General features: G+C 37.9%; 1 protein-coding gene across 1 annotated transcript in view; it reads left to right on the forward strand.

The window, feature by feature from the left end:
* Nucleotides 1-9,441: 9,441 nt before the first annotated feature.
* The window catches only part of LOC149233540 (DDT domain-containing protein DDR4-like), a 99,525-nt gene continuing 88,455 nt past the window's right edge, over nucleotides 9,442-20,511 (forward strand). Inside the window, 2 exon segments of the mRNA XM_089379792.1 lie at nucleotides 9,442-10,113; nucleotides 11,619-11,729. Coding sequence (XP_089235918.1) covers nucleotides 9,841-10,113; nucleotides 11,619-11,729 — 384 coding nt within the window. The 5' untranslated portion in view covers nucleotides 9,442-9,840.

Here is a 20,511-nt window from a genome sequence, read left to right on the forward strand (position 1 = left end):
CCTCCCCCGAGAGGGTCTATGCTTAGTAGTAGGGGGTGTGATACCCAACCCAAGTATATCAGGATTAGTCAGGTGACGGGAATGGAGGTTGTAGCCGTGAGAGCCCGAAGCAGAAGGTGAAATAGGATGGAGTAGATGTCCCTCGCCAAGGACAGCCAGCGAGGTGGTGGAAAAGATAAGGAATAGGAGTTCAAGTGCACAAGTAATGGGAGATGTAACCAAACCAGTAGAAGATGCAGATGAAGCCATAGATACAATAACATCATTAAAATTTAGAGCAGGGGATAAGGAGGGAGAAACAATACCTAATGTAGGAGAAATCTCCGCAGTAGACCGGGATCTAGTCTTAGGAGGGGATGAAGGCGGCACCTGGGAGGCACTGGATGGCTGAACAGTGACCCCAGCCACATCCTTTGGACGATCTAGACCTGTGGGCTGCTCGTCCACAATCGGGTCTTCTGTCTGTCGGTGTTTCGTTCCCTTAGTAGCAGTCGAGTAACAAGCAAAAGTAGTGGACAGTCTTTGAGGAGATGTCCGACCTTATGGCATTGTCGACACTTGAATATAACGCCTTCGTAATCAAGGTTTTGTCGATGAGAGAAATGCCACCAGTGTAGGGTTATCTTTTCCTCCAGGCCTTCTCTGGTATCCAAATGTACCAGGATGCGAGCCATAGTCATGATCCCCGTCGATTCATATGATTGATCATGTTCCAAGTAGGTACCCAACGCGTCTCCAATGCGCTTGAAAACAATAGGAGTCCAATATTGCATCGAAAGGCCTGGTAAACAGACCCAAATCGACCCAACTCCCAACTATTCCCTCTCAGGATCAAACAAGGGATCCCATATTTTCAGCAAAATAGGTGCTAATTCGATATGCCAGAAACAAGATAGTATCCAGTCTGTGTACTCCTCCCTATGGAAGCGAAGGGAAAACCAACCTCGCGCTAGCACCAGTATGATGGGCAATTCTTTAAGTAAAGAGCCCCAAATCTCCAAGGTCCATAGCCAAATTCGCTCCACAGTATAATGTCGCCCACAAACTGGGCCCACCGGGACCTTCTTGGTTGTATCAACAACTTCCCCCATCAATATGTCTTCTCCTAAGGCTAGGTTGATGTCCTTGTCAACAGCTTTGAGGCACTTGCCTTTCTTAGGCTTGTCAGGTCGACGAGCCGTCGGATAGTCCCGAAAAAGACCGCGGATGCCCTAATTTACCATCTGGGGAGTGGATGGGGTTGATTTAGGGTTAGGGATCGGGGAGTTGAAGCATCCAGAGCGGATAGGAGTGCTGGCGTTAGGGCCGCCAGGATTTAGGGTACATCCGGAATGTGCAGGGTTTGGGAAGGTAGTAGACCCAAGAGGGGGGATGCCAGAGGAGGAAGAGATGCAGGGCAGAGAGGAGATGTGGGGGAGATGGGGCAACAATGCGTTGAAAGTTGGCGAAGGTTGCAGACAGGTACTAAGCAGATTCAGGGTCGCCAAAGAAAGTGGTGGGTAGTCCAAGCTAGAGGCATCTTCGATGATAACTGAGGGCAAAGGATGGGGCACAGATGGCCTAGGTCGGTCCCGTGCAGATTTTGGAGCTGACAGAGGTCGTAGAGATGCAGCAAAAGGACCAGAACCCGACATGGTGTGATGGCGAGACCAGATGACCTCATGGGGATTAGGGTCCTCTGAATGGTCCACTTCATCTAGGTCCATTGCAATCGACAGTAAACGGTCGATGGTGAAAACGACCGGTGAGAAATTCGGGGAGGACCGCGGGAACGTAGGGCTCCAAGGAAACCACAGGATGATGGTAAGGTTGGATGGACGAGGCCTGTCGAGCAATAAGGGTTAGCCCAGACCATCAGGCGCCCGACAACAGTGCCACAGGAAATCCATGAACGCCTCCCTCTAGAGCTCCGATAGGATTTCGTCCTCTTACAACATGTTATTCTTTCCCGAATCAGTGTTTAGTTCTTACCATTTCTTTTATTTTCATGCTAATGTTATTTATTGAATTGCATACTTAAAGTTTTTATTTAATTCATTGCTCATTTATTGCCACAAAGTTTCTTTACCTAGAGCTTAACCACTCACTTAAAAAAAAAATACTTCTTCTGTTATTTTTTTTATAAGTTGACCACATCTATTTGTTACCATAGAAAATCTATATAAATAATATTAAATATAGGAAACACCCCCTGTGGCTAGAGAGGGCCAGTCTCCAACCTAAAAGGGGAGGAATGTTAGATCCTCATTAGATGACTCTAGGGTTGTTCCTTGTCGTTCATGCCAATCAAAGAACCAACATCGGGACACCGGGTATTTGTGAAATATCCACTTGAATAGTAGGGGAGTTGTTAGCCAGATTGTCCTCTTCAAAAGTGTCAGAAGCTAGTATCAGATTTTTAAACCAATCAACATGATCAGATAGAAGAAAATCCTTAGTTTCCATGGTGCACTAACTTTCATAAGGGTTAGTAGGGGTTATCGAGTTTCGTAAAAGCATGGAACAATGATGCATCTCATCCCAAGGGTAAGGGCCTCCAAAACATCTTCATCAGATGTGAAAATCGTTGTTGGTGGTGGTATTTCAAGAGGGAGATTTGGGATAACCACGTTTGATAATAGTGATGGAAAATCAATCATTGATAAGAAAAATATAGAGAGATCGTCATCGTCACTTGAATATAATGGGTAATAATGTTCAATGAGAGCCATCCCACAATCGAATCTAGATGGTTCTTGATTTTGATTTAGTAAAGACGAAGAGGAAGTACTTGCAAGCCCCCCAACATGGTCTAGTGGATGAGGGGGAGAGTCATTCATAGGTGAGAGAGTAAGTTGCTCGAAGTGGTATATCTCTTCGGATCCATCGAAACAGATATACAAGAGATGACTAGGTTAGAGCACGACCCTCTAACTTTAGCCTAGCAAATGATATTTTCTGCTCCTCATCTACATGTTAAATGCCAAAATACACTTATAGTTGTTGCAACCAATGATTCAATTTTAAGGCATTGATCTCATGTTGATATGACTTTATGTTGACCTTTACTTTTGTCTTGAATAGGGACCATGAATGGGTAATGACACTTGAACTTGGATACTCTTTCTGAGGTTCTTTTCTTAACTCCCTTTTTGGGTCTTCATGATCTTCTTTGATTCCTAGCTTGGTTGCTACAATTATGTAAGGAGTTATATATTATGGCTCATGTCAGCTACTTGCGCTTCTAGTCATGTGAATATCTCTTTTGGTGGACAAGATTATCGTGAACAAACTCGTCAACCATGGCAAGAGTTCCGTGAATTTCTTCTTAAATGAGTTCTTGGATCCCTAAAAAAATCCCACGAGATTCCCCAAAGAAACATACTTTGATACTAATATGATCTGTAAATTGCCATGGATATTCTTTTAGATAGTTTAGCACAATAGATCTGATAAAATAAACTGAAATCTATACCATGAAGGTTAAATTCCTTTAGATTCCATATTTGTACTTGTTTTCACCTTATGCATGAAATAGATAAAATGTGGAAAATAAATAACAAAAGATACAATCACACACCATCCATAATGAACACAAAGATTTGCTTTGGGAAATGTTTATAAGAGAAATCCCAACTAGAAGGTGAGGTTGCTCTACTCTTTTTTCTGAGGTATGAAAAGATTGCAAGTACAAAGGAGAAGACGCTCTTTATGAAGTTAATTAAGACCTATCGTCTGTTAGGCTACTATGAAACACTAACCCATTTTATTATGCTCTATAACTCTCACTGTTTATTGCACCACTTTACTATGGAACAATATAAAATAACATAGAATCCAACCCCTACTCCTCCTAGTGGTCCAATTTTAACACAGTCTAATAGCCAACCAGGGGTTAGGTTTGACTCTTTCAACTCTTGAATAAAGTTACAACTTTGACCGTTCTAAAGTCTTCTTCATAGTCTAGACATGGCTATCCCTATATGCATGACTAATGGTGTCTGACATGGCATCCACTTGTATCGTAATGGTCAAACATGGTAGGTCAAATTGTGAGTGGCATACCTTTTGCATACGAACTTGAATTGATGCAATATTTACATTGTTGGAAAGGTCATTGAGTGTAGAACAATGTTTGTCACTTGATGCTTAAGTGAAAATATTTTGAGCCCAAAAGTTGTCATTCAATGTCCCAAAATGGCATGGAAAGGGTTTAGACCCCAATTATTTAAACTAAGGCTTGCTTGTAAAAATGATCTTGAAAGCTGCCTCCTCCATTTTTTCCACTCTAAAAACATTGAGATAAATGACAAATAATGTAATGATCCAATTCAGATTAGAAACCATAACTGGAAATCTTTCCCTCAATGGCACAACAATAACTGGCAGAAGGGCGAAGCCTCAAGAGAGGTGCCTACGTTGGAATAGAAACATTAGGCAAAGCCCATGTACGGGAGGAACATGTTGACAAGGATTTACAGGTCATCTTCACATAGTTGCTCCAAGTTGTCATTAAATTGCAACTTAATATATACACATACATAAACACACACTACACTTGACATTACATTCTAACATCTTATACTTTGTTGGCATTTTGTATTTTAACCTCATTTGTTGGTACAAGGAAAATATTGTGCCTTGTTTAACCCATGCAGTGTACGTCACAACATTTTGGAGTGTACAATTGTGTCTCATTGGCAAGTCAACCCATGGTGGACTGTATGGCCAAACTTTTCATAATGTTATATACTTTCATTATAGAACAGACATAGGAAATAGCCCCAAGAGTTAACTCAACTAGTCGAGTCCCCACTGTTAAGTGCCTCGTTGATCGGGAGGTCACAGGGTCAATTCTCCTCGACGCCCTTGGGGTTAGGCCCTGCTAGTCTGGCTGACGGGCTTTAAAAGATTCCCTTCGGGGTTGATTTTCCCAGATTTTCCCGTGGATGTAACAACCACCCAGTGTCCGTGAACACAACGTAAAAAAAAATAACAAACATAGGAAATTGCAACATAGTGAACACAACCATATAATGGGTGGCAAGTTGGGTGCAACTCCAAGGTCCTGCTTAATGATATTTATCCCCATCATTGGTAGAACTATCCATATTTAACATGTAAATTTGACTTAGTATACACCAACCATTATTTATTTATTTGATTTTAAGTCGAGGAAAATAAGGGATTTATCAAAGGAATAAGTTTTTAAGTGCATACACTCAACCTTGCCAGTGAGTCCATTTTTTTCATCGAGGCAAAGTTACATCCTTTTCCCCTCTTTTCTTGAAATTTTGGTCATATCAATCATATTAAAATGGGTTGAAACCCTTGGGTACAAAGTTCCCATCCATCAAGAGGAGCCATGTTTTTCAAAAAATCCATGTTTCGACGAGAGAATAATTTATTTCGAAAAAGGGTGAATCAATTCACATTTTTTTTTGTACATGAGATTTTCAAAGTCCATAAACTATTGTTTATCGTAAAAGGACTACAAATCTTGGCCTATCAACCAAATATCTTAGGAAATCTACTAGTCAACAATAAAATATCAGAGACTCACAATAACAATAATTACAACAAAGAACATACTTATTTTCTAAAGATTTAGGATGAAAACTTTAGGGTTTTTTGGATTGAGAAGGAGGAAATGCCTCCGATATTGGCATGACTTTCCTTGAGTTGAGTAACTTTTCTCTATCTTCTTGGACCAAGGCCATAATGCTCTTGCACCCCTTTCTATTGTTCTCCTTCACCATATTGAGGGAACCTTTGAAAGATTGCATATGAACTCCTAAATGAGGATTTGAAGAACTCTAACTAGATTGAATATTATATGTTTGATGGTCTGGAATGGATTGCAGATCTTTATTGAGGCAGACCTTTGCCAAACCAATCATGGATGGAACATCTAGATCCATGTCTTCTAGGAGGTGTTTAGTCTCATCCTCTTCCAATACTGAGCTAGCTGGCTCCTTTGGTAGAGAATTTTGCAAATTACCTTTTGGATTATTTTTCTCGAGCTTTGTTGGGTGTGGCAAAGACTTGACAATATCTCTAGTAGCTAAATGGGGGACTAATTGATTAACCTTTTGCACTAGGATCTCATCTAGAGAGGAGGCACAAATCTATTTCGAGTTAGTTCATGTATTGACTTACTCCATTTATCGACTTCCTACATTACGTATTTGGAGCATCATGAAAGTTGAGCCACTTATACTAAATATTTTGTATACAAAATCCACCACCTCTTAAGAGGCGGGACACCATTTAAGAGTTTGATGCATGTGACTATTTGGCTTAATTTATTGATAGTGATGATTTGGACTAATTAAACAAGATTGTAAATTAATAAGAGGTCAAACTCAATCTCTTTTTGGTAAATTTTTTACCCAAATCCAATAGAAATTTTGTAAGAGCTTTGATCATAGAACTTTTTCCTTAGTGGTTTTGGATCATTTTAAAACGAGGTCGTCTAACTATCAAAATTGTTGAAATTCAAACAAATGAGTGAATCAAAATACAACTTTATTTTGTCCAAAAAATACTCATTTGAAAAATTGAGTTTGTCCACTTATTAACTAACTCCATTAAATAAACTCCCTTACATAGGTATATGAGCTCATAAGGAATAACATGTCACTTTGGAAAACTCTAAATGTCCATTCACTTCTGCAGAATAGTTATTAATATAGTGATGTCCATCTCAACCACCACAACAAAATGAACTAGTTATCCAATAAATAATATAAAATATAGCACATAGTCTAACCAATAGAAGAAAGGACTTTTTTTCAGAGAAAATTTTGTAGTTAATTTTAACCAAAATCCAGTAGAGATTTTTAAAATCTTGAGCTTAAGTTGTTTAATTTGTAGAATTGTAGTGCTCTAAGGGTCTTTCAGGGGAGCTGAATTCATTTATGCATTCAAAAATGTAGTTTAAACTATAAAAAATCACAATCTTGCTTGAAGTTGTATGGTCACATTTCGGTGAAAAAACCATTTTATCTATAAGTTTGTATGTCCCTAATATATAGCTGTCCACATAATAAAATACCAAGATACAAAACTTAATTACGTCAATTCAAATATCAAGATAAAAACCAACATTTTTTCCGAAGAAAAAAACCGAACTTTTTTATAAGAAATAAAAAAGTTACAATCAGATGAGTGAACATTCAGCAAAATTCTGCATGAGAAGGAGAAACAAACTCCTCTGTGTAAACATCAGCACGCCTAAACCAGCTATGATTCTCCTGTACCCGGCCTGAACAGCCAAACCAAAAAATATAATCAAGTCTGCCTCAGTGAACCTGGGTCTCCTTTCAAAGGAAAACAACCCATAGTGTATGCATAAATCAGAGATCTCTAGTACGCTCTTGTCACAGAAGAGCAAACAGAAAAAAGAGAACACAGATTTTCATACGCTGTCAGTATCAGATAAAATAATAGAGTCCACTGATAACTAGAGCATTTACAGATGGAGACAAAAAGCATTAAGTGTATGGAGGAAGATCCGACACACGGATCTGGTCCTGGATCTGTTCTGTTATTCTCCACAAGCCCACAACTTGCTGCAAACCTTCTTTAGAAAACCTGTCTGCCTCTTCATTCTTGTCCCTGTAAATATGATCAATGGAAAATACATTAAAATAAAGCTTTAAGTTTTGGATTTCTTCAAATAGTGGCATCAACATATAATGCTGGCATCTATATTTCCCATTGACCCAATTAACAACATTCAACGAGTCTCCAAAAATCTGAACTGCGAGGATATTCCTGTGAATGAGCCAGCAAAGGAGCAATTTTAAGGCTGAGAGTTCTGCAAAGTTATTTGAGCCCGTCCCAGATAAAAACCAATATTATAAATAATTTAATTTTAATAAATTTTATAATAGATAAATAAAGTTTTGTTTTTGATTGACAACATAAATTCAAACTGTGAAAGACTTCATTCTCAAATGATGTAATATCTACTAAAACCAAATAACTAAATATTAATTTTTTTTGTTATATGCAAAATGATTTTTTCATGACATTTTTTTTCCCTGGTTTATTTATTTATTTTTAATTAAAATGTTTAAGTTGTCTAATTTGTAGAATTCAATTTATGCATTTACAAATGCATTTTAAATAACAAAAAGTCACATTATTTTTTGGAATTGTTTTACTGGATTCTAGTGAAAAAGTCTATTTCATCTATGACTTAGACTACCCAATAATAAATATACAAATAATTTATATTAATTATTCTCAATTATTATTATTATTTGTGATTGGGGAGTGAGAATTATTAAAACTATTTAAATTGAATAATAAGAATTTATAAATTCATATTTAATAAATGAGTAACTCATTTACATTAATTATTTAATTGTTATTTTATGTCCTAGTGCCCCTGTGCTACATTTGGGAAGATATAGTGCATAGTCTAACCAATAGAAGAAATGATGTTTTTGAGAGCAATTTTTCTAGTTAATTTTAACCAAAATCCGGTAGAGATTTTTAGAATATTGAGCTTAAGTTGTTTAATTTGTAGAATTGTAGTGCTCTAAGGGTTTTTCAGGGAGTTGAATCCATTTATGTATTCAAAAATGTATTTTAAACTATAAAAATCACAATCTTGCTTGAAATTGTATGGTCACATTTCCATGAAAAAGGCTATTTTGTCTATAAGTTAGTCTGCCCCTAATATATAGTTGTCCACATAATAAAATACCAAGATACAGAACTTAATTACTTGAATTCAAATATCACGATAAAAACCAATAGTATAAATAAATTAAATTTAATAATTTTTATAATAGATAAATAAAGTTTTGTTTCTCCACATTAGGTGGACTCATCCCACATACAACACAATTTTTCTCATATTAAACATTTGATTGACAACATAAATTCAGTGAGAGGCTTCATTCTCAAATGATATGATATAATATCTACTAAAACCAAATAACTAAAAGTTAATTTTTTTATTATAAACAAAATGACATTTTTCATGACATTTTTTTTTTTTTAATTAAAATGTTTAAGTTGTTAAATGTAGAATTCTAACCTAATTTGAATAATAAAAATTAACTAACTCATTCATGATTTAATATAAAAATATTAAATTGAGAAATAAAATTTTATAAACTCATTTCTTTTAATAAATAAGTAAGTAATTTTGGCAATCACCATAAAAATAAATAAAATTATGTGTGAGGAGGTTCGTGATTCAAATTCTCATATTCAGTGTATCTGTGCAGAAGAGACATGTGCAAGTGTAACATTAGTGGTTGGAATTTACTGATGTAACCTAATTACCAATTACTCTAATCACAAAGAAAGAAAAACAAATAAATAATTGTTATTTTATGATTGAGCGATAAAATTAGTTAAATACCGCTTAACCTAAATTCAATAATGAAGTCAATTAATCCACCCTGATTTAAATAAAAAATTATCACGGCCACATAACACGGCCGCTGCGATGGAAGGAACGCAATCCCTACTGAGGGCAAAAGCATTAAAAAGAAGCATTTGTCATCGGTCAAAAACAGGAAATCCGGACCATTAACCCTGAGTTAAAATAGAAGTGTGCTCTGATGTGGGGTGGGTAGAGGGCCTTTGACGTATTTCTCAACACTGGTCCTCTTCTCTCTACTATTATTGCTTACCGTGTTTGTCTTCTCACCCAATTGGAGGTGGAGGCAACTTTAATTCTTTACGGGATTCGATCTCTGTACATCTGAATGGCACTGCATACTGCAAACGCTTTCATCTAATTCTCAAGGATCAATGCAGTTGCCATCATTTTTGGAATTCTCTGCCATCAATTTTGAGGGCAGGAGGTTTTAAATTCCATTGATTGATTGATTTATGATGATGGTGGAAAGAGGAGGAAGCAGCTTCGATCAGGAACATGGGGAAAACAGAAAACGTCGCCCAGCACGCGCGTGCACTGCAAGGACTCCAGCCCGGCTAGCGCCTCTCGCTCCTGCCATCGAGCGCTCTGCCCCCCGTAGGAATAGCAGTGGCAATGAAGACCGAGATTTCGTCACCGTTTTAACGACTCCTCCTCCTCCTACCCAGAAACGCCGATGGCTCCTTCGAAACATGTGGGAGTTGGCTTCGATTCTCAGCTTCTTTCACGTGAGTTTTCCACCCTAATGGAAATTTTTAGCATTTTATTTTACTTGCATTCGCTCGTCCCACGTTCGAATCGTCTTACTTATTCGCCCAGTATTCGTCAACACAGACCCTAATAAGCTAATGGTGGTGGCTATGTCCAATGAGCTGCAACCTCATCCACCTTTTCTTCCTAATCCCGTTGTTTGAATTAGGCATTTTTAGCAAATACTTAGTTACTCTGGGGCTCTTTTTTATTTACTTTTTTCCGAAGTGTTTTTATAAGTCCAGAGAAACATTGGGTTTGCAACTAGCTCAAATAGATCAGGTAGGGTAAAACATCAAAGGCTTTTTAAACCCAAGCACTTTTAGTTGCTTAAGTTGTCCTTTAAGTTGTCATGACATGGATATTCTTACATCAAATAGAACTCACATGTCATTACATGGATGTTCTTCCGTCAAATAGAACTTACATTTTTACAAAGGTAAAGCAAGCAATATGAGCATTCGTGTTCCGTTAAGCTCCCACATTAAGGTATTGATTATTAAATTATTAATATTTGCACTGTCAAGGAGTAGATCATTGAATATAAGCATTTTTAGTAAGCTCAACTGTAACTAAATTATTTAATATGTGCACTGTCAAGGAGTAGATCATTGAATATAAGCATTTTTAGTAAGCTCAACTGTAACAATAAGAATATTTTCCTGTTAAAATTCTTAAAAATTTGAATGGGGTTATAATTATTTATTTGGGTTTTCAGATCAATTGACTTTTATTATTACTCTGACATTTTTTTTTGGCAATAATTTTATAAGAGTAACAAAATATTATAATTTAGTTGTCAGTTAATTGGGTTATTTCAGGTAATTGGGTGAAATGACTGTTATTTTCCCCACCCAGATTCAAATCTTCATTAGTGACATGATGAACTATAATACTTTAGCTATAATGTTTTGATACTTGTTGTAATGACTTGGTGCCTAAACCTTGTAAACTCTTAAATGAATATACAGTGTTTTGGATGGATACTCACTCTAATATTTAGGTTGAGAGAGGCGCTGATTTCTTTCCTAAAAAATTATAATTCAGTTTTCAATTAGAAGTGACCATCATTTATTACTATATGTAATTAGGAGTTAACTCATCATTCTTATTTAAAAAAAAACCTATGCTATCCAAAATAACCCATAATTTGTAATGAGATAGTTTTGTTTCTGTTGGATCCCTCTGCTCTTAAACCATTAATTTTAACCAGTTAAACATAATATGAAATCTTTCTCGATAATCACCTCCAAGCAGTAGGGCATTAATCTTAACTCATTAAAATTATTTTAAAATCTTTCAAAGATGATTTTAAGGCATTTCAATAACACCTAATCTATTTTTATATCTCTTTAAATTTTTTAATGGTTTCTTTATATTGGTTGAGTATTGAATATCATGTTTTGTTTACTGTAAGGCATATATTTATGTGTATCATATTACTCTGCAACTATCTTGACCCTTTCCTATTTAAAGACTGCAGGTCTTTCGACCAATTTTGAACATAAAAGTGGAGTTTACTGCCGAGGAGTTGGAAACTGCACTGATCACGCCAAACGGCATGCTGGGCGATATACACATACCGCTACTGAAGGTGTGTGACTAATATCTTGACATTTTGACGTTGATTTTTAGTTGAAACCTTTGAATTTTAGAAAAACTTTTTTGGCCGAGGCTGAAACTGCCCTGGCTACAGACCCAGTAATTAGCTCAAAGACTGAAATATTGGTTCACTAGGGTCCCACCTCAGGACCTCATATCTATTTGTTGGGTATGCTTAGGTAGTCATCAATTGCTCTAAAGGCGTCAAGTCAAAAGATGCGGCTCTTTAGCATTACAAGAATTGCAGGGGAAAACATAAACGGCATATAAAATAATCACTCTTCCCCAAATAACATTTTTATTCAACGCATCCTTGCATTATTCTATGACAAAAGATTACATCTCATCCCATTTAGATAATGAACTTATCACTAGCCGTCAAATTTTTGATGCTATCTAAATGCCAAAATATATCTTTGATAATAGCAGATAAGGAAACATATGCTCCTGCAACAAACATATGTTCCAAGCTTGGCGTGAAAGTTTTGAACCTCCTGGTTCAATCTTTAAGATAAAACATATTCTTCGAGCAAAATTCCTTTGGCAATTCCGGTGCTAGTTTCCTTAGTGCACTCTCAGTTATCTATGCAGCATCAGCTATCAGCATGTTCTTTCATTTGACTAGGTATCATTCTTTGATCCTCAACCTGATGGTAATGCAGAATCATTGATCTCTAGAATTCTCGAGATTGTATCAAATGGCTTTTTGGGCAAGCCCTTAACCCAACTTGGAAGCTTTCATGTTGCCACATTGTCAGATCGATCGATTCTCCTCTTATAGATCATAAAGGTTGGCAATATTAAAAATTAAATTCTTTTGTCAGATCGAAAAGATCTTCACCAAATTTCCTCAAAGTTCAACAAGGGCAGAAGTTATTTTTTGATGTATTATATTGGCCTTACGGAAACTGTTCTTTTTTGTAAAAACACCATTGATATATCACCAATTTGACACAGTTTTTCTCTTTTCTCTATATCAACTCCAACCTTGTAGGCTTCATTATGCTATTCATTATTTTGTATGGCTGGTTTGAAGAACTCCATTATCCCTTATGCGAATTGTTCAGTATCAGTAGACACACGAGCATCTAAAGGCATAGATCTTAATTCTGCTAGACCGTTGGGAGAGTGCCTATTTGCTATCGTTAAAGTTGAATAACCTATGCTATGACTGCCTAATTGTTAAGATCAAACTTGTAGCATCATGTTTTATTGTCTCACTCAATTCTATACTGGACAACACAATTAATGCTCGAGTCAGATTTTAGCTATTTCAGTCTGTTTAACTGTTTGAGGATGATACACAGCCAAATTGAAGCTCTGTTCCTGACATTGTCCAAAACGTTAGCAAAAAATTGTTCAGGAATTCGTTATGCCTTATATAGGCAGTCCACGTAATCAAGGCATTTCTTTGAAGGAAATCCTCGCAATATGTGCTGGAACACCATGTTTTTTCCAATTCTATAAAATGCACCCATTTAGAAAAGCAATAGACAATGAATAGAGTATGTGCCCCTTTGAGTTTTGGTAAACCCAACACAGTCCATACTTCCGTATTGGCATGGTTTTTCTAGTTTTGGTAAAACCAACACAGTCCATACTTCCGTGTTGGCATGGTTTTTATAGTATTAGCAAGGATGGTATTTACTAATTTTGTTGCTGACACTTATCAGGTTGACAAATGTAACAGCTTTCCATATACTTAGCCAAATGTAACTGTCCGGTTGTTTGAGTGTTTTATCACTCAAAATGTCCACTAACATCTCTGGTTCTAAGTCACTGGACATGTCCTCCAAGGTCCCGTGTCCCGTATTTTACGTGTCGGACACGAAAACGGCCCTAAAACGTGTCGAAAACGTTTTTCATCGTGTCCTGTAAAATGTAAAACGTATTCGCCGGTTTTTGACGTGTCCTGCATCTGGAAAACGCGTATTCCGTTGATAGAAAACGTTGCTTGCATAAGCTGCAATTTTTTTTGAAAGAAACAAATAATTTTTGAGTTGGGCAGCTTAATGATCAAGTCTAAGCCCTAGTATTGATATGCTATTCATGGTAATTTTACTTAAATTTTTAACATTACCATGAAATGACTCAAGATGTTTGAGAGTGGTTCCGGCCTCATTGGATTTCATATGGAAAAAGTAGAATTTTAGATTTCATTCAAAATGCAGCAGACTTATCAGTTTTTCAGGATTTCAGGATTGGGAGATTGTAATGTTTCCAGGTGACACCACCTGCCCGGGCTACCCCTGCCACCAGTAGAGGACGTGGTCTACCTCCTATAGCTCCTACTTCTAGTTCTTCAGCTTCTAGAGCATAGCAAACTCCACTGCCAACTCCAGCAGCACCAACATCTACATCTAGAGGGAAAGGGAAAGCTATGGCATTTTCTCACAAGAGGGGCAGAGGAAATCAATAGGATTAGACTTTAGTTATTTTCTTATGTGCTTGTAAGTTGTACATGAACAATGAACATTGAATATTCAAGAATCAGGACCAAGCATATCACATTCTAATTTCTAAATAGTAAATTTTGATTCTATTTATTTTTTTAAAGTGAACTATGAACTTTGAGAAGTAATTATATTTTAATTTGATTAGATAAGCTGCAACCTGCAATTTAATATGGATAAAAAATATATTTCGGTATATATATATATAAAACATGTCCCCCGTGTCCTGTTTCCAGGTCGCTGCGTTTCGTATTGAATACTCGTATTTATGTGTCCTCCGTGTCTCGTGTCCTCGTGTCATGTGACTTAGCTCTGGTTTGTGCTTCTAGTGTAAGTGTTTTCCGCATGGACCCTTTAGGAATGCAAAATTGTTTGGTGAAATAAAATTCTTTCTTTCACCATATGGTTGAAAGAGCTACTTCTATCTGCTGTATGTCTTTTGCAAGACCTGTAAGCTTCTCCAAGTTATGGAGCATCTTAATAAGGCTCTTCGAATTGCTCAAAACGCAACAGTTGATTGGTCATATTCATTAATTTTGTGCTTTGTTGACGCACTGTGCATCTGCAAACACATTTACTTCTCCCTTTGCTTGCTCACAAAAGTAAAACACACACACACATATATATTGACCATTTGCCATTACAAGCATTAATCAATGTGGACATTACATATACTTCAAAGCTTGATGATCTATATATGGGTACAAATTCACAGTTATAAAATAATGCCTGCAATGATATAGTGGCATGATTGCATATATTTCCTGAACATAATGTTAAAATTTCAGCACATGGTAACTAGACCTGCAAAGTGCAAATCCTAGAAAGCTAGAAACTGAATAGAATCTCAAAGGTGCTGTTTATATGCTAGATCTACGAACACAGCTAACTGAAAAGTATGAACAGAAAACAATAGAAATTTGCAGTACTTGAAAGTTGAAATCACTTCTGTTTTTTAGTTCAAAACAGAAATTCACATTGCTTTCATGGCTACATCCTTGCCAACGCATATATAGGGAGAGAATGAAGAAGCCTCTAGAAAACAGAAAACAGTAGAAATTTGAAAACCTTAAAATCACATCTATTTATTAACTCAAAAAAGAAACTCACATTGCTTTCTCACATTGTGTTAATTTATAAATTCCAGATCTGATTTTAATTCCTATTTATTTTTGTAACCCAGAAAATATGTGTGCAATTACTGAATATAAGATACACTAGAATTTTTAACTCAAAAAGTTTAAACATCAGAAGTAAAATATGGGAAATCAATCACATAAAATTATCCTCCAACTGATCTTCACTTTCAATTATCTGAATAGTGAGGCTCCCTTACTGGGAAATTGGCCCATGAAATTATTACGGCAGATAAAGTTGGCAAATCTACCCTTGAGGAATCCTATCTGCACCACAGAAGCACCGTACCACCAATGCACAGCCTCATTTTCACACATGCATCCTGCTGAAGCCACCCTTGCATGTTACATGTGGCCCAAATACTAAACCTGCATGGCACATGTGAGCTCAGCTCTCCTTGTGCAGTCCCTTGCAAAACTTGTGCTTAAAAATTGGTCTGGCCTCCTTGGTGAAGAGCCTCTACTCAATCTCCTCCAAAATTTTCCTCTCGCTCTTGCACACTTCTTTTCTCCTCAGCCCTTGAGAAAATCACATTCTCAATCTCTGTCAATTGTTGTATCTTTCTCCTTTCCTTAGGATTGTTTTTATAATTTCTCATTGTGCTAAATCCCTAACCCTAATTTCCAAAGTGATGGATGGCTAAGATTAAATCTTAAACCACTTGAGATCAATGGTTTAGATTTAAACAAATTTACTAATGTACTTAATATTACATTTCCTTAGTTTCCCTAGCTCAATAGCCAACATAACATAATTAGCTTAATTAATGTGTTTTTCCTAAGTTAAAATTAGGTTAAATCATAAAAACGACTTCCTCAATAAATTGAGCAATTTTCCTAAGGAGGCTTTGGATGATTTCTGCATGCTTGAGTGTTGATACCTAGCCCATGCAGAAATACCTATCTACTGTTATAAACATCAACACTCTTAGCGAGGAAGGAATCCTGCACTACTCCTAGCTTATCTTTATAGAAGACAAACTTCCATTTCGCTAAGGGCTTGGTGAGAATATGTGCAACTTGCTCATTTGTGGAGATGTGTGGAGCTTTGTAGCTCAGAAGGTACTTCTAGTCTTGTGTCTTGACTAGAAGGACCTTGATTTTCCTCGTTAGGAGCTTGCATTCGACATGCAGCGTGCAAGTGAGTTGCACGCATGTTGATGTGTTGTGTGTGACATGCATGAGATGTGCATGTAAGGCATGTTAAATTTATGACTTGTACTTGAGTTAAAGTAGAGAAAGCTAAAGATAGGATAATTAACTAAAGTAATGCCATTTATCTTTAGTTAACTTCACGAGCTAAGTTTGGCCGTCAATTTTAGCTTATGAAAGTTATAAATTAAGCCTAAGTGTTGAGGCTAAGACACAACAATAGCTCAATATTGAGAGAGGATTTTCAGTGAGTGTGTGCTTGGTTGATTCGAATCGGATCCATAAACGATTGTCATAGAACTGTGACTAAATCAAGTCGAACAAATTTTTGAAGAATCCAAAACAGTAATTGAAAACACCCTGAACCAGTGGCCATGGCAGCCGGCGCGGAACGACGAGGACCTCGGTCAAAGCGCGTTGACCGAGGCCCATGGAGACTGCGCAGTGGGTCAAAATAGCCCCTGGGAGCCTCGGATGGGAAAAGGAGCTGATTTTTGATGCGCGTTAGCGCTAACGCGCATCGCTGGGCAAACAGGGCTGAAATGGTAGGGCTTAAGCACTCGGTCACGTTGGGAGCCAGAGGACCGTGGGCAGAAAAACGAAAAAGCGCCATTGTACGAAGGTGGGACCCACGACTTGGAAACCGACGGTTTTACTCGGGGTGCCCTTGAACGGTAAGAGGTTTTGGAAAGAAACGAAGCGAGCACCCTCAGCGATCGACGCGTGGCAGCGGAGGAGAGAGAAAAACCACCGCGATCGCGCGTTATCAGTCGAGCAAGTCAACCGCGCTCGACGTGCGAATGACATTGGATCTGGAGGAGCCCAGATCAGACGGCTGAGATTGCGCTCGATAGACAGAGTAGAACTGGCAAGGAATTAAGCCGCGATTTAAGGGGATTTGAGATTCGTTGACCACCACGGTGGAGAAAGCAACGAATCGACGAGTGGGCTGGCACAGTTCTGATGGGGACGCATGGCTACTTCTCGAGCGTTCATGCTGATGCCGAACAGGGAATTCCAAGCACGCAGGCGACAGGCGAATCGACGCAGGCAGGAGAGGAAACGAACAGGCATGGAGGTCGAATGGCTAAAGCCATGAACAAAGACAGTGAACAGAGATCAGAAGAGAGATTCAGATCGAAGAGTCCAAGCGACCAAGAGAGACAGTGAATAGTGAACCCTGAGAGGAGGACTGAGCACAGAGAGCAGTAAAGCCAAGCAGAGGAGACAGAGGGCCGAGCTGACCATAGGCAGCATCGAGCACCAAAGAGCTTGAAGAATCAAGCCTTCCCATAGAGGAATTTGTCCAGATTGAGCATCACAGTTGGCTCTTTCCACTGTAGACCGAGGGTCACAGAGCTGGTAGGAAGAACAAGAGTCTGTGTACTCTGAGTGGCTTGGGGAATCCAAGGACCACCCTGCCAAGCAAAATCTACTTCGGGAGAACTCATATTGAGTCCTTGTATTGTAATTTCTCTGCTCAAAGACATAATAAAACAAGGCCACCACTGAAGCTGGACCGGAGACGTAGCCTTGGAGAATAGGGTGAACTCCTTATTAAAAATTGTTTGTCTTTGTGTTGCTTATTGTATTTCTTTGCTGTCTTTCCATTCAAAATGTCTGTGTATTGGCAATCTGATCGATTCGTTGTTTCAATAACACAAAACACACACAGCACATGAGTCTGTAATACCTTTTGTTTAATAAATCTTTAACTGAGGTCACTCATAGGGTGATTATCAGATCAAGTGGTATCAGAGCTCTAGGCTGTAAGGTTAGACAAGCTTGTGTTGGTTTAGTTGTGAATGATCATTAGATCAAAGCTCAAATTAGGAGAAGGAGAATTGGTGGAAACTAATTTTGAAATTGGGAGAGTCTATTCTCGAAAGACAATGTCAGAAGAAGGTTCTGCAGGACCAGACCCTCAGTTCCTAGAAAGTTTCCTAGCTATAAAGTCCATGGTGGAAGAAATGTATAGGGACTTTAGAAAGCATAAGGGTGAAGATTCATCAGGCTCCAAGCAAGATAAAGAAGAAGATGAATCTCATTCCCATGACCACTCCAAAGGAAAGGGGAAAGTAGAAAGCTTCCCTACACCTCCTAGTAGCCCTGTGCATAATAAGAAGGCATCTTTGATTAAGTTAGATGTTAAATTTGATTTGCCTATATATGATGGAGAGCTAAATGCTGAAAAGTTGGACAATTGGATAAGACAAATTGATGTGTATTGCAGAGTACAAAATATAGACTCAGACAAGAGCAAGATTCAGCTGGCAAGCCTTCGCTTAGGGGGCACTGCTTTGGTTTGGTGGGAAGGCAGAACTCAAGCTGATGTGAAGAAGCATGGTAAGACCATCTCCGTCTGGAGTGACTTTGTTTATGCCATCAGAAAGCAGTTCTATCCATTGGCCTACATGCAACAAGCCATGATGAGTTGGCAAACTCTTCGGCAGTTGAAAGGGCAAAGTGTACAAGGGTATACTCAAGAGTTCCGAAAGAGAGCATTGATGTTAGGTATTTCATTAGACTCACCAGAAACTCTTTTGAAGTACATTGGGGGTCTACACAGCTACATGAGGCACACTATCCTCATGTTTAATCCCACTAGTATAGATGAGGTATCTGTACAAGCTACTCATCTAGAAGCTAGAGGAAAGAATGGAAATCCAGAAGTTGGGGGACCATCCCAACCCACTGTAAGCAAGAGCAAGGAGAAAAGAAAGTAGAAGTGGAAAGCAAGGAAGGCTAACACTGCACAGAAAGGCAAAGCCTCATGCACTCACTGTAAAAAGGAGGGGCATGATGATGAGCACTGTTGGATTCTGCATCCAGAGCTGAGACCTAAGAAGTCCGAGGGCAAGAAGAAGAAAGCTGCTGCAGCTATTCAGAAGGATTTGGGGTCAGACTCAGGAGATGAAACAATCATTGCAGCCACAGGTATAAAAGGTAAGAATTTTGAAGCATCTACTAGTAATTCTGCTCAATCTGTTATTGATGAAGAACATGAGAGAAAAAGGTGTGAGCTTTTCCATATTCGAGTTGTTTCCAAATATCAAAAGATTGATACTTTGTTTGATAGTGGCTCACAAGTAAATCTGATTTCTGAAGCAATTGTAAAGAAATTGGGATTAGCAACTACACCTCATAAGAAACCATACCCATTAGGATGGTTGAATGATAAAGCACAACTACAAGTGACTAGACAGTGCAAACTCAAGTTTTCTTTTGGGTCAGCATTTGTAGATGAGGTTGAGTTAGATATAATTCCTTTGGATATATGTGGAATTGTTTTAGGAAGTCCTTACTTGTATGATAGAAAGGCTATTTTCTATAGAGCTGAGAACAAGTATCTACTTGTTAAAGATGGAATCAAATACTTTGTAAGAGCTCATAAGCTCAAGAATAATTATACTCTCATAAACTCAAGACAGATGAAAAGAATGATAAATTCATGCAAACAGTTCTTACTAATGGTTGTAAAGGAAAAGAAAACTGATAAAACCAATGTATTTGAGGGCTGTAATTTTGATCAGCAAGCTGATATAAAAAAAGATTGTTTCAGAGTATGATGTCTTGTTTCAAGAACCTCAAGATCTGCCACCCAAAAAGGGAATAGAACATGATTTTATTTTGCAACAAGATGTTCCTTTGCCTAACATTAGGATGTATAGGTTATCTGCTTTAGAGAATGCTGAAATCAAGAAGCAGGTGCAGGAGTTGCTCGAGAAAGGGTTCATCAGGCCTAACACATCACCATGTGGGTCACCAATCGTTTTGGTGAGAAAGAAAGATGGTTCGTGGAGAATGTGCATTGATTATCGAGCACTGAATAAAATAACGATAAAAAATCGTTATCCCCTTCCTCCCATAGATGATCTTTTAGATCAATTGAAGGAAGCTGTTTATTTCACCAAGCTGGATTTGCACAGTGGATACCATCAGGTCAGAGTTGCAGAGCAAGATGCATGGAAGATTGCTTTCAAAAGAAAGCAGGGATTGTATGAATGGCTGGTTATGCCTTTTGGCTTGACCA

Source organism: Pinus tabuliformis, chromosome J (assembly GCF_031772625.1).
Source record: "Pinus tabuliformis cultivar Carrire ecotype Pingquan chromosome J, CPIR1, whole genome shotgun sequence".
NCBI lineage: Eukaryota > Viridiplantae > Streptophyta > Pinopsida > Pinales > Pinaceae > Pinus > Pinus tabuliformis.